This window comes from Miniopterus schreibersii, assembly GCF_964146895.1.
Source record: "Miniopterus schreibersii genome assembly, chromosome: 1".
Classification (NCBI taxonomy): Eukaryota; Metazoa; Chordata; class Mammalia; order Chiroptera; family Miniopteridae; genus Miniopterus; species Miniopterus schreibersii.
This window is the reverse complement of record NC_138101.1, coordinates 122,463,543-122,479,255: the sequence shown is the minus strand read 5'-3', so window position 1 is coordinate 122,479,255 and position 15,713 is coordinate 122,463,543. Positions and strand designations below refer to the sequence as shown.

The 15,713-nt window shown below is 31.2% G+C and overlaps 1 protein-coding gene across 4 annotated transcripts in view; it reads left to right on the top strand.

The window, feature by feature from the left end:
- The window catches only part of MIPOL1 (mirror-image polydactyly 1), a 270,347-nt gene that overhangs the window by 46,546 nt on the left and 208,088 nt on the right, over positions 1 to 15,713 (top strand). For all 4 annotated transcript variants that reach the window (XM_081155068.1, XM_081155067.1, XM_081155069.1 and 1 more), the window contains 3 exons: positions 322 to 532; positions 2,409 to 2,547; positions 3,845 to 3,950. In XM_081155068.1, the coding sequence (XP_081011194.1) occupies positions 322 to 532; positions 2,409 to 2,547; positions 3,845 to 3,950 (456 nt within the window). The remainder of the gene's footprint in view (positions 1 to 321; positions 533 to 2,408; positions 2,548 to 3,844; positions 3,951 to 15,713) is intronic.

Sequence of the window (15,713 nt, the reverse complement as noted above, 5' to 3'; positions counted from 1 at the left end):
TCATCTGATCACTCCCAGAGATCTTGATTTAATTAATATAAGATGTGGCCTGGGCTGTAGGATTTCTAGATACTCCTCGGGTTTTTCCAACCCAAAGCCAAGGTTTAAACCACTGTCCTAAGTGCTCACTCACTGTGGTAATGGAAATATTAATGGCAGAACCACACTGTATATACTTATGTGATTACAATAGTAGGACAACTAATAAGTACATGTGTAAAGCTATGAGAGCACTTATTTCTACAAGAATATTTATTTGAATGATTCAATATGTAGCTACGGTGTTTCACATTTCATGTGTTTTTATTTTGTTTTAAACAGCCCATCGTTATACTGACCTTGAGACTACAGGGAGAAATAAAAGTACACAGCCAGACGAGCCCCTGACTGAGAATTCTGAGGGAAGCATGCGTCAGAAATCCAGCGAATTAGTTAATGAAGCCACACGCGAGGACACGCAGCTGCCAGAGAAGTCAAGGAGTTTTCCTCATCCAGGTGCTGAGGCATCTCACTGCGCTCCTGCAAAATCCAAGTGAGTGCCAGCGGCCGGAGAGTGTAAGAACTGGGAGGACTCTTTTTGCCCCCCTCCCGCCCTGCATTCTCCATTCTTTTCGGTGTGAGTTAACTTTGACGTATCATTAACATATTAGAATTTGGGGAATCTACCAGAGTTTTCTACTGTTTCTGTTATGTCAATATGATGTGTCTAGATCAGCAATTTTCAACTTTTTTCATCTCATGGCACACACAAACTAATTACTAAAATTCTGTGACATACCAAAAAATTTATTTTTGCCAATCTGACGAAACACTAGGTATTAATTTGATGCTTTCACACTGGACAGCTACTGTTGTGTTGGCTGTTGTCATTTTTCTATTTGACAATCTAAGGGAAAAGTGGTCTGTGCCCCTGACTAGTCACGTATTGCATGTTCTAAAAATTCTTGCGGCACATGGGTTGAAAGTCGCTGGTCTAGATCGCTAAGTGAAAATGCACAGGATGAGTTTGAATAAAGGCCATGAGGTTTTATTCTTTTCAGTTAAATATTGTTTTCTGTGACGTTTTATTATGGATCTGGAAATAACTGTCAAGTTGATATTAATAATATATTTTTCAAAATCAGAGCCCAAACCCAGTAGCTCCAGATCAAAATAAGGCCAAAGATGTGGTTTCGGTTAGCTTTTTTTTTTTTTTTTAAATGAATTTGAATGCTTTGTACAAAAGGGCCTTGTACATTTCATTTGCCTCTGTACTCTTTTACATTCTGCAGCTTTTACTCATTTACCTTCCTTACCTGTCCCATGAAGGGACTTGAATTTGTGACATCTGTGACTTTTACCTGTGGGATTAAGGTACTTCGATAATTATTCATGTATTATGAAAATAGTACTACATTAGAACAATTTTAGTGACTAATATAGTAATATTCAGTTCAGATAAAATTTTATTTTATAGAATACATTTTTATAATTTTACATAAGAGCAGCTATTTCAACTTACTTAGAAATTACTCAGTAGATATATTAATGTTTTCCTACCACTTAACAATGAGTTATATTCTCACTGAAGTACAGATCGGGGTACACTTTTGGGGATTAGGGGTAGGGATGAATGAAGAGGTGATAAACATTTTATAACCACATGAGAAAAACAGATACTAGAGATTGGGCTAAAGCCAGGATATGAGATATCTATCTAGGACAATTGCAACAGAAGATGCACATGGTAAGTAGAGCTGCACTGACTGTCCCAGGCCTCACTGCTTAATTTCTTCTTAGAGTCTCTAAGGTGTAACTGTGCTTACAAATAGAAAATACCTTCAAAAACTGTGTGTCTGTTTTCCCTTTCTTGCTTTATACTACTTGCTAATAAGTTGTTTGATACTTTTCTCAAATAGCATGCAAAATGTAAAAAAAAAAAAAAATTTTGCTTACCCTTAAATGTTACAGGAAAAGGTTTTCATTTTTAATATGTTTTAAATTTAATAATGAAAATATTATACTGTCAACCAAATTGAAAAAAGGTAAGATTACTGTTCCCACTTTCAGAAAAGTGAGAAATGTATCTAGTTCTACCCAAAGCACAGATTGAATTAATATTCACAGCCCCTAAAACCTGAATTCTTTTAAGTATACAGAACCATGAGTCTCTCTAGATGTTACTAAATGCTTTCCACAAATTTACCTCTCTCAGTTGATAGAGTAGCACCTGTATGAAATTGATGCATTTATTCTTTTCACCCATAGGATTCTCTTAGTGCATAACAAGAGAAATTTAAAGTTAAGTAATTTTATATATTTATTGTTAAAATTAAATTCGTCTCTCCCCATTTGAAGGGTAAAAGTTATAGATCCTCTCTAGTAGAAGTCATGTTTGTGTTGTATAATAGGGGCTTTCTTTATTACAGCACTATGGAACATACAGATAATGGTGATTTGCATTATGAATGTATGATCCCTTGTCAAGTTACTTCAGACTTAAGTAAAGAGAAGACTATAGCATTTCTTCAAACAGAATTGGACATTCTCAGAGCAAGCAATGAAAAGGTACCTTATAGAAAAACCTGTTAATTGTACAGTGTGCTTTTAGCTGTTGACCTCCTAAACTTGCTTTGTTGTCCATCATAATTCAGTTTTACTGTGTACTTTTATCTTCTAACAGCAGCTCTATGTCGTTGCCATATCATGCCATCAGGGTATGAATGAGTTGAGAGATTGGCTATAAAGAGAAATTTCTTTGGTTGCCTGCCTTTGCTGGCCTGTAATATCACTTCCTTTTTCATAAATCTATGGTACCTCAAGTAGATATATAAAAAAAGATTCATTCAGGTTTTACTGTGGTCAAACTTTGTATTTCAGTATTTTGCAGAATGAGAAATTTAATGCACTGGTTTCATGTTACTTTCTTAACTACTTTTTTTTATTAGTATCTTTGCCCTATATTTTACCTCAATAATATATGTAATTAAACTTTAAAGTAGCAAGACTTGGCAACATCTTCATTTACCTTATCTTATACTGTTGTGTTTTGTCCAACCCAATTTGTTATGTCACATATTACCTTTTCTGATTGTTTCTAGTTACAGTCCTTTGAGCATTAAATAATGTTATTAAATAATGTTCATTTTTCTATGCCTTCTGTTTTTTTTAACCTCCACATACTTGTCTGATTTTAATATTCTAGTTGTTGACCTAATCAAACTGAAGGGTGATATTAGGAATGTTGCCCATGTAAGATGGAAAACAAAACAAATGACAAAAGCTGAGGGAGGAATTTAAAAACAAAACAAAAACCATTTGGAGGGATTCTGTATGAGAGCTGGAGATGTTTTCTGTCCTTTCATTTAGCAGTTATTTATTACATGCCAATTCTGAATCAGGTGCCAGCGACAATTTAAATGGAATATGATGGATAGCATTCTCAAAGAGAGATTGGTTTCAGATACTAAGATTATTATCTTAAGTTTGTTTCAAAATATTAAAAATACTAAGAGAAGCTGTTCTGTTTTTTTTTTTAGAATAGTCCCTCCTAAGTCTTTGGCTTTTTTTTAATAATTATGTTGTTCCGTCATTAATTGTATTTACCTACACATACAAACACACACACACACAAAGTATATAAAGAAGTTTTTATAATTTCTATGTCATCACAGGTAATTATTACTTTATAAAATATATTAAACCTTAACTATTGTGTGGATTTTTAATCTCTGGAGTTACGTATTTAGGTAGCTAAATGTAATATTATTTATATTAGAAAAGAACAGAATTTTACTTTGGGATTAATTATGTTTGTGCAAGATATTTGTCAGGTAAGAATCTGTTTTTTTTCAATATGTTTAAGCTTCAAGAAAAACTGTCTAAAGCAGATAAAGAACAGAGAAAACTAAAGCTTAAGCTGGAACTCCATGAGAAAGCAACTGAAGCTCAAATTGCTGAAAAGACAGCAGGTATGGTAGATGAGTTTTAACATATGGCCTTAAGAAATGTGCACAAGGTTATTATATTATGTGGCTTGGTGAACACTAGCATACGAGCTATTTGCCAAAGGAGGGGAAGCTCTGTCTTTTTTTTTTCTTTTTTTCGGCTGCTTAGAAAATAGGTGGCTTTAACATCCTGGCTCTGGTATTAGTGAGAGCTTTACCTGTATTCATACTGATTTGGGCATTAAATGCATTGTTAACACCATGTCAATCCAATCACAAAAAGGTTGTTTGTTTTGTTGGAAGGGCCTGAACAAACAAGGGGAAATAATGATTACCAGTGCCTCTACCTTTCAACCAGCAGTTCAAATACCACTTATTGTTTTAGCTCGTTGAGAGGAAATACTTCTCCTTTGTATGAAGATAGTCATATATTCATTGCCAGTGGAAACCTACATTTAATTTAAAATCTATTTTGTGGAATTAATAAATTTTTATCTGATAATGTGGATGAAGATAGAAATACTGTTTTCTCTGAGAAGCTTAAAGTGAAAGGTTACCAACGTTTAAAATTACAAAGGACTCCCTTAAATATGTTTTGAGTCCATCTTTACTTACAGGTCTTTGAAAGGAGGAAATTTTTAAATTTGTCTGTGGTATATTACAGATACGGCCAGATGATTCTCAATAGTTATGATCTCTCATCTATATACACACATATGTCACTGTGACTGCCTCGCACTGTCCTAGCGTGTTAAGGAAAGAGAAATTTCATAAAAAAATAGCAATTAACATTCAGAGGCATTTTAGAGATTACTTATGTTAACATTTTTATATCAATTAGAATGATTTTAAGGAATAATTATATTTTGTGATTTCTTTGAAGTTATAGAATCATACTTTATGAGCCACTTAACCTTGGTTGCATATATGAAAGAATTATGGTATTTTATGTCAGAGACATTAGCATATATAACCTGTCTTCAAAATATTATTGTACAAAGTAGAATTAAACATCACTATGAAAATATAGCCAAAATGACTATAAATAATTATTCCAGCTAAATCCTGGATGGTTGTTTTTCTGTTAATGTTAAAGTACCATGATTTTTTTTAAGTGGGGAAATAGGAGAATAATATATTTTAAGGAAAATTAACAGTATGTTAAAAATGAATAATTCATATATAAATTTAGCACAATTTGAAAGTTTCTTGGCTTTTTATAATCAATTATATATGCTGTTTGCTAGGAAGGTGTTATAAAAAGTACATTTGTTTTAAGGTGTTTGCATCAAAATTTAACTTTGCATGTATCTTACAGAAGTAATTTAATAAGATTTAGGCCATTGTGACTTACTGAAAATCATGGATTAATATGTCTGTATAGCTCACTTATCTCTTGGAGAGGAAAACTCATCAAGCAATATTACTTGCTCTTTAAACTTTTGTATAATGTAGCTAATCATGTACTTCAAATATTTATTGGTATATATTTAAGGGTTCTCTTTCACTAAATTATGAATCATACATGCATAAAATAGTATTTGATTGCTTTATGATTCTTGTTAATTAAATATTTATCATTAATGATAATTTTTTTAGTAAATATTAAATTTTAGAAACATGTTTAGTATGTTTTTATAGCCTCCTAAAATGATGAAAATAATAATGCTACATCTTTTCTCTGGACAAAGCAATCTAGTTTAAAAAGATGACCAACTACTTAGTATTTAAAGTATAAATTTTCAGAATGTATCTTTACTTTTTAACATTTCAGTTCTATTTTATTGAAAAAATCTTAAAGATACTTTACTTGTGACATTAGAGAGAATTATTATTGTAATATGTGAAAATAAAAAATCTGAATTGCTTAGGAAATTCATTGGTTTGAAGCTATAAGAAATTAACTGACCCTTGGTAGACTCATAAACTTTTTCATATTTTCTCATTGTGCATACAGTTGTAAATAGCTTATCTTCCACCTAGTAAGTATTAGGTGAGGTCAAAATACAAAGCACCATGACAAAAACAACTATGTCAGTGCCTGAATAGAAAGGGGAACATTATAGGACTGTGGTTTTATTTAGTGTCATGTGAAAGAACAAATAATCCACATAAGCATGGGTGTTTGTTTCTATCACTGCTCATTTTTATATTCAAAATAAAAAGTGTATTTGGTAAAGTATATTACAAATATGCACATATATTTAAGTATTATAATATACTTAAGCAGAACATAAATATTTAAAAAGTGAAGATATTTCACGTTAAAAAATACATGCAAGAACATCCTGAACTACACATTGGAAATTGCAAGTAGGATACAAATATATATATGTCTATGGATATTTCAAATGAAATGTTAATAAAATTCAGGTATTCAAGGAAATAGGAGTTGTTTCATTTCAATATATAAAATATAAAGATTTATATATAAGGATATTCATATATGAGTATTAGTTATGACAGCAAAAGAATTAAAATCAATCAAATAATACTAGAATGGTTAAATAAAGAACATTTATGCTGTGAGACATCATGCAATAATTAAAATAATTTCTGAAGAATGTCTGATATAAGAATTGTTATGACAATAGTAAGTGAAAGAAATAGGGGAAAACAGGCAGCCCTGACCAGTGTGGCTCAGTTGAGTGGATGTCATCCGTCACATGGAAAGGTTGACGGTTTGATTCCCGGTCAAGGCACATGCCCCGGGTGCAGGCTCGATCCCTGGTAGGGGCCATGCAGAAGGCGGCCAGTTGATGCTTTGCTCTCACATTGATGTTTCTCTCTCTCCCTATTCCTTCGTTTCTCTTAAAAAAAAAATCAATTAAAAAAACAGGAGGCAAATTTTGGTGGTATTAATGGATATATTACTATTTCAGTCAACAGTTTTCTGCCTTTTCAGGTTTTCTTCAGTGAGCATGGATTAGATTTTGTAATAGAAAAAGTAAAGGTTACTTTTAAAAGATGTGATTTTTTTAAAAAAGTTACTTGCTTTCTAATCTTAAAATAATTCCTATAAGAAGTTTATGCATAAAGAACCATATAAAGTAAAATTTTATGAAATGCATGTGATGGCTGTGATCAAATCTTGACATTTTACCCATGCTGTTTTTTCTTGTGTTTCAGATTTGCCCCTTACTTATTTTTGTGTTTTTATGTATATTATGTAACTTACGCGCGCGCGCGCGCGCGCGCACACACACACACACACACACACACACACACACACACATATATTCATCATCTTGTCTTCCCAGCTGATTGCATAATTTATAAGAATAAGAATCTAGTATAATCAAAACCACATAAACAAAAGGTGCCCAGTTCTGTGTGAGGCAGAATGAAGTAATGGAAAGACCAAAAGCCTTGGAATCAGACTGACCCAAGTTCAAGTCACAGCTTTGACTTAATAGGGACTGACTGGATAAGTTACCATTAGACTCCAAATTTATTTTCTCCCATGTAAAATGTGAATATTAACTAATTTACCAGATTATTTAAGGATTAGAGAGAATTTATAAACATACCTAGTATATAGCTGGTATGGTACTCAGTAAGTTGTAGCTAATATTAATATTTGATTATTTTTATCTTTATGAAATTTTTTAAAAATTTAATTTTATGTTTTTATAAATTAGAGAGAGGGAAAGATAGAAACATCAATAATGAGACAGAGTCATTGATTGGCTGCCTCCTGCGCTCCCCCCGCTGGGGATCAAGTCTGCAACCCGGGCATGTGCCCTGACCCAGAATTGAACCTTGATCTCCTGGATCCTAGGTCGATGCTCAACTGCTGAGCCATGTGGGCCGGGCTTTTTATGGAATTCTTAAACCTTTGATGATGTCAGAAGTCTTGAAAAGATTTTTGTTCTGTTTAGCTTTTTTTTTTTTTTTTAATATGTTTTTATTGACTTTAAAGAGAGGGGAAAGGAGAGGGGGAGAGAGAGCGAAACAAAAACATCCATGAGAGAAAAATATGGATCAGCTGCCTGCTGCACGCCCACCACTGGGGATTGAGCCCAGAACCCCAGGCAAGTGTCCTGACTGGAAATCAAACCAGTGACCTTTTGGTACATGGGTCCCATTGATGCTCAACCACTGGGCCACACTGGCTGGGCACTGTTTAGCGTTTAATTAAAGTTAATGGTTCACAGTTTATTAACAGAAAAGTGAAAGAAAAAAATTGGAAACAAAGGATTAGGTGATTAGGAAAATTACTGATGATATATATGTATTAGTACTAGTGCATTTTACTTACATGTGAATCTGAAATAAAAGAAATGAGAAACAAAGGATTTGGGATTTAATCTAATGTGTACCTACAATAAGCCTTCATGTAGATTGTTATAATAGCATGAAGCCTGTTTCCTTTGCTTCCCTGATGGTTTTTACATTATGTGAATTATATCATTCTAATATGATCTCATGAAAGTTTAAACTGAGTTGTATCCTTTATTGTGATAAAATCTCAAATGGTTTACCCTTTTTCCTTCCCATCCTTTATTGACATCACCATCATCAACTGTTTTTATTAGGCACTGTATAGAAATTTGCTAAATTTTTAAAAATTCAAACAAGAAATTTTTATCGAGGGGCCGTTATGTACTAGGCATTGTGTTAAGCACTGAATATACATCAGCAGATAGACAGATGTGTAATATCAAGCATTTCTTTTTGTGTGCAGTCACTTCTTACTCATAATACCACATTGCAGTGGGTGGGGTGGTTCAATGCTCAGACTTCAGATTCAGACCTTTGTTTTTTGTGGGTTTTTTTTACCACTTATCTTGTGTAAGTGACAGCCTCACTAAACTTTGTCTAAACCCCACTTTATAGGTTGCTGTGACATTTAAGTGAGATAATGTTTATGAAATGCTTAACCCATTGGCACACTCAATAAATGGAATTATGACAATGAGATGATGTCACCACCTTGTTTTCTCAACACTTCTTGATCGAGGAGGGGCATGTTCAAAGTGTACCTAATATAAGTAACTGCCCCAGAGCTATTTGTGTATGTTTTATTTCAGAAAGAATTGATATGAATTTTTTTTTAAAATGGTTTTAGAGTATTTTTTATTTATTCTCTGTAGTTTTTAGTTTTTCTTGATTTTCAGATTTAATTTTATTTAAAAAGTTTAAAAACATGAGAAGTGTGTTTTAAATCTCTACCAAAAAAAAAAAGAAACTAGGAGAAAAATGTGTAATAAGTAGGTCTTCTTTACTTAACAAAAGCTGAAATGACCAGCTCGTTCCCTATTTGTTAGCATTGGAAAAAAATGTATCTCTTAGTAGTTGTTTAGGACTTTTTACTGTGTTTTAACTCATTAAATTATATATGTGGGTAATATTATTTGAAAATTGTTAGCATATATGACCTTCAAATACTAGGGCATATTTTGGAGAAGCATAGCAGAAACATTGACTTTTTTTCTTTTAGGTAAGCATGTCTTCTCATTTAAATAAAATGATTAAACCACAAACACTTCAAAATTTGTGTTACATAAATAAATTGAATTTGATAGTGAGAGAGTATTGTATGGCTTGATTTGCATCCATTAATTTACTCTTAGGTCAGTGATGTGGTTACAACTTTTAAAAATTACTTGTTCAATTAAACCTTTCTTTTTTCCGTCTCTGTGGGAATTGTCTAGTGTTTAATGTCTCTTAATTTTTATTCCTCTATTACATCGACAGTATACAGATGATGTTTGAATTTTGCCAAAAGAGTATTTATTTACTTTTTGTAAGTTATTTTTGTGATATTTAAGATACTTATGTTTCTTTAAAAGCCTTTTTTTTTTAATGCTCACGTTAGAGTCTCTGCTTTATATGTTAGTTATTTTTCCTTCTTGCATGTCATCCATTAAAGATTAGCTGTGGAAGGTTGGAGCATGGAGAGATTATGAATGACAGAACAACTCCTGTAGAATAATAATCAGTTTTTAGTATTTAATGCTGTTTGACTTTTGCAGACACATTTCTTATTAACCTTTGGTACAAAGATAAATCCAGGTTCCTGATGTCTCATGGAGAAGATGAATTTGAGATCCTCTTCCAATTAAACTGAAATAAGGCCAATATTGGGTTTTAGCCAAAAGAACTCCTTAGTTCCTAAGTCTTATGTTTATAAATCTATCTGTCTCTATCATCTATCTATCTATCTATCTATCTATCTATCTATCTATCTATCTATCTATCTATCTATCTAATCTATCTATCATCACCTATCTATCATCTTTCTATCTTTCTATCTTTCTATCTTTCTATCATGTATCTGCCTGCCTGCCTACCTACCTACCTGTCATCTAAGTTATATTTTACATATAATTTAATTCAGTGGTTACATAATTTGCTTAGCTTACATTGTTTCTGCAAGCATTTAATTTGCTTTTTAAAAAAAAGATAGATTCTTTTCTATGTGCTCAAATTTAGAATGATATTTTATAAATAAATAAAAAAATACTGTCAAGCCCTTCCTATTACAGAGAATGTTAATTTGTTTATGTTCTGAAGCCCAAAGCATCAGAACATAGGATCCCTTGAAACTTACAGCTTAAGTTTTTCTGTTTAGATTAACAATGTAAATGTTAAAAGTATAGGTAGGTAATTACCATTGTACCAAATATATGAAGACACCCCAACTAATTAACATGGAAAAATAAAAATTGTTGTGTAATAGAAAATGTTTACATTGTTCTCTTGTAAAAAAATTATTTGTTACCTATACCGTATCTCAGATGATGTTGATGACCCAGTGGTTAAGAAAAAGAATTAGTTCTATATATCAGGAGAAAAGAAAATAACATACTTCTAAGAAAGAACACACATTGGAATCTCATTTTTCTGTGTATGTAATGGGCATAAATGTGATAATCATTAATCTTACACTTAAATGCTTTAACATAATTAAATTATAATGGAGCATTACATACATATCTATATATCTGCATGTTTTATTTTGGAAGGAAAAGGAATCCAAGAATATGACCAGTCATTTCAGATAAAAACAAAAAGGCGCATCTCTGTGAAATACAGCACTTAGAAATATTGATAAGTAGAGGTTGATTATATTATCTTTGGCTGCAGAGTCCCAGGGCATGAATCAGGATTAATTACAGTAAGTGCCAGGTCAATTAATACTTTTGAATAGATTATGGCCGATGTTGTAACCTCTCTCCCTACAAGAGTTTGTTTTCTGGAGAAAACAAAGTAAGTGTTGGGGAAACAGAGACACCAGTATACATAACAATCATCAAGTGGCAATATTTTATTAGGTATGGCATTCTGTGGAATTTAGCATGATATTAAGCATTTTAGAGCATATCAAATAAGGTTTTAAAGCATAAAAATAACAGAAAACTTTTCAGATAATGATTCTTAAGTCTTTTCCACATGTTTAATTAATTCTAAAATGTTTGGGTAGCAGTTATATTTCACAGAATTTTCATATTAGTATCTATTAAAATTTAAAGTGGATATTCTGTACAGAAAATAATTTAAATATTTCTTAAAATTGTTTTTCAGAAGTATAAGATAATTGATGCTAATTATAATAATTCACAGATAAGCTTCTTTAACATTAAATATTGTAGTTCTAATATGAGATATATTAAATGTTTGAATGTAAAAAGCATATTTTTAGAAAGTGTTCTTATATAGCCTTTGAGTTATATGTACTAAATACTTATATTTAGTAATTGAGGGTTTTGCAAAAAAACTTCTTGTTTTATAGTTTTTCTACTTAAACATATTTTGTATAATTTTCTAATTAATCTTTAGCAATTCCTATACCATCAGTAAGTACAGCAGGTCCTCAGTAGCATTTTGTTTCAACATTGATGAGTTGTCATAGGCACTTAATTCTTATTTATATCAGTTAGCCTATAGTAAAATTATGTCTTTATTCATTGTTTTTCTTAGAGTCACAGAGCCTATCAACTAGGTTAAGTGAGGACTTATAAATTTATAGCTACTTTATAGAAGAAAATTTTAAAGCATATATTAGGAGCTTAAAATGCCAACTTTTAATGTAGTAGTCATACTTCTAGGAATTTTCCTAAGTACTTAGCTAAGTACATATGTAAAGATTTGTGTACAAAGATGTCCATTACAGTGTTGTTTATATAGTGAATAATTGGAAACAGTGTAAAATCTTATATTAGGAGCACTTTAATTCAGTCAAACATGTCATGTCCAAATGATAAAATTTCATGTACAATATAAAATATTTTATCTTTTTCAAGAATACTGAAGAATATAGGGACATATTCTGTTTATTTTAAATATACACAGAATGTTACAAGCTATGTAAAATTTCTGCCTTTGCATTTATACGATAAGCCTGAATTACTCTTTTATCAGAAAAGGTTATTTACAAAATAATCATATAAAATATTGAACATTCAAATCCAACTTTAGAAAAACATAATCATCTCCTCTTTAAAAGAATCTCTGAAGTAAAACGTTGAATCCAGCATTGTAATGCAAAAAATGGAAGCATCAAACTACATGGAGTAGGCTGGTTAATTTTCTCCTGGCGTGGGGCATTTACCATCTGTGTTTAAATCCACATTAACCAATTTTTATATATAAAGAGAGGAGAATACAATTTTTAGGGAAATTAAAAGACCTAGTATAATGTTGGTGGTTCTGGAATATATATGTGATGGTGTCTTAAAACACTATCATATTTGCAAGGAATCTGTTTAACATCATGTGCAGTAGTAACAGTAGCTATTCAGGAACTATGACATTCTTTCATGTATAGTAAAGACCTTCTTTTACAAAGCTGTTATCTATGTTATATTTGTTTTTAGACTTTTGGAACACGAATTATAATCAGTGATTGTTTTATATGTTTCAAATATCAAATCCTTTTGATTTCTTTTTTCCTCTTTATGTTCAGCCTTTTTTATTTACATAACTACTTTGAGGATGTTAACAAACAGATTCTTTTTCCCAGGCAATGTCTATCCTCCAAATTATGTTATTTAGAGAATCATGATCCAATGTTTAAACTAGAATGTTTTCCAATATACTGTCTCCTACTGTATTTTGAAAGTAGTTTGAGAAGTGTACAATATGGGTTTGTCAATAGACTTCGGTTCTACTAAGAAAATATGTACTTTGTCTTGACTCAATAAACTCATACGTAGTATGGTTCAGCTTCTTCATATTTACTCTTGCCCATATTAGAAAACAATTAGCTTACTAAACAAATTTGAGTATTTGGTAGTGGTGGGGGTGATCCTCTCTGAATCTTTTTTTGAATTTGACTAAGAATTATACAATATTTGATAACCATGTTTAAAAATGGAGATATCCAAATATTATTGTAAACACCCAATGATTTGTTTTACCTACAATATAAGTATTTTACTTGGTTGGATTACACAGTAGCTAATAATATTTGTTAATGTAATTTAACTGCTGTGAACCTTTACTGAACAAATATTGAAATTTATTCAAGTCAAAGAAAGAGAATCTCTAATGACTTTTGTTAAAGCTTCTATTTAATAGTTAAGGACAAAAGTTTGTATGACATACGTGATGCAATTAACAGTAGATTTTACATTTAATAAAAAGGAAGAAGCATGCGTATTTGCTTTATTCATTCCATCATAATTTGCAGTAGAGCTGCGGGTGTTTAATGAGCAAATTCCAGCTAAAATGCTATATTGATTTTCTAGTGAACTTTGTAATAGTCATCCACCTTGGAAAAGCTCAGTGTTTACAATTAAGTTTTCTTTACTAAAAATGTTTGAGAGTTGCATATTGATCCTTTAAGAGTACTGAATTCTAGACAGAATCATTTTTTTCATAATCAAATTTTACTTAAAATCTAATAGGTGTTAAAATTATTATTCAATAATACTTTAATTTTGGAAAAATTCTTAGCATTTATAAAATGTATAATCTGACTTTATGTGTGTGTCTTATGGCATTTTAAATTTTAAGCTTAGAATACTCAAAGGGTAATCTTTTTTATTAAATACATACATTATTTACATCTTTAGAGTTGATTTAGCATTATAAAGGAAAAAATAATGTGTTTTTTTAATCACACAGGAATAAATAAACCCTTGGTGTAAAGCATTTATCTTTAAGCATAGAAATAACTAGACTAAATATTGCTAGCCTTACCCCTTCCATCAAATGTTATCGTATATAAAGTGGAGCAGAGTTTACATTAAATGTCACTTTATAAAGATTTCATCATACTTTACAGAAGTGATAGGAAGCCTATCGGCATTTAAGATTTAGTAATTAGTATTTTAACCTTTCCATGTGCCAGAATATTTCAGGATAATGTGATATACATATTAATCTGTGCTTTGATCACTATTTAGCAGCATATTGTCCATCTTGTCTGACTTACAAATTAGAAGTGTTTTAAATGTAAAAAATGTAAAATATCTTAGAATATCATGATATTTTTTTACAAACTATTATGCTATTATAACATGCAGTATGCAATATAGAATGGGTTCTGAATAATTTTTTTTAGTCCCTGTTTATAATTTTTGCATGCCAGGGAAAAAGGCTAAAAAGTGAGGAATTTTGAATAGTATTCTTTACATACATAAATGGTCCAAATTAATCAAAATCACATTTTTAATAAGTCTAGAAATGAACTCAGATTGTGAGTCTGGATTGAGGTTGGTGATGGTAGGGATGGCATGGAACTAATGTTGAGAATACACTTTATTTGGCCAAGAACTTTCTTGTATTATCTCATTTAATTTTTCCCCACAACCATAAATAGTGGTATTATTAATTTTATACACCCGAACTGCAACTAAAATAATTTAAGAAATGGAATCTATACAAAAACAAGTTGCCTGAGTTTAGTATAACACATTGGATCTCAATCAAAGTCGAAATTCTTCCTAATACACCATGTTGCTTTTTCTAAGCTGTTATGTGTGTCCTACCTGGAAGGAGATTGTATACAATTAGAAAGGGGAAATAAAACTCATTATTGTGTACTACATTATGGGCAAACATTTCTTTGAAAATAGTGTGATGAATAGTATAGCCACAGAATGCCACAGAGCAGTAAATGATACTACCTTAAAAAAAGTAAATGATACTACATAATTGTGCTGAAAAGTACTGGTTCTTCCAAAAGCTAGGTTCATAACAAGAATCTCTTAACCTTATCTAAATTATTGATTATAGGCATTTGATTTTATGCATGTGGATATCCAGTTGTTTCAGCACAATTTGTTGTGTAGTTTGTTTATCCATTCATCTGTTGATAGAAATTTGGGTTGTTTCTAGTTTGGGGCTATTATAAACAAAGATTCTATGAATATTTGTGTTTAAGTCTTTGTAGGGACACATGCTTTAATTTCTCTTAGATAAATACCTGTGAATGGAATAGCTGAATCTTACGGTCATAGGCGTTTCTTTAAGAAACTGACAAACTGCTTAAGTTTATTCCCCATCTGCCAAAATACTCTTACAGACCCTTATTTTCCTTCAAAGCCTTTACCATTATGTTATCCATATCTATCTGTCTATCTATCTATCTATCTATCTATCTATCTATCTATCTATCATCTATCTATCATCTATCATCTACCATGTATCTATCATCTATCTATTTATCTATCATCATCTATCTATCTATCATCTATCAATCATGTGCCTACTTAATTTTTGGTTTGTTTTTCTCTCTACTCTCTCTATTTGTAATAGTTTTCTCCAGGATGAGGTCTTTTTAGACCACTATATTTATATTCCTTAAAACTCAATGGATGACCGCCACAGGAACCT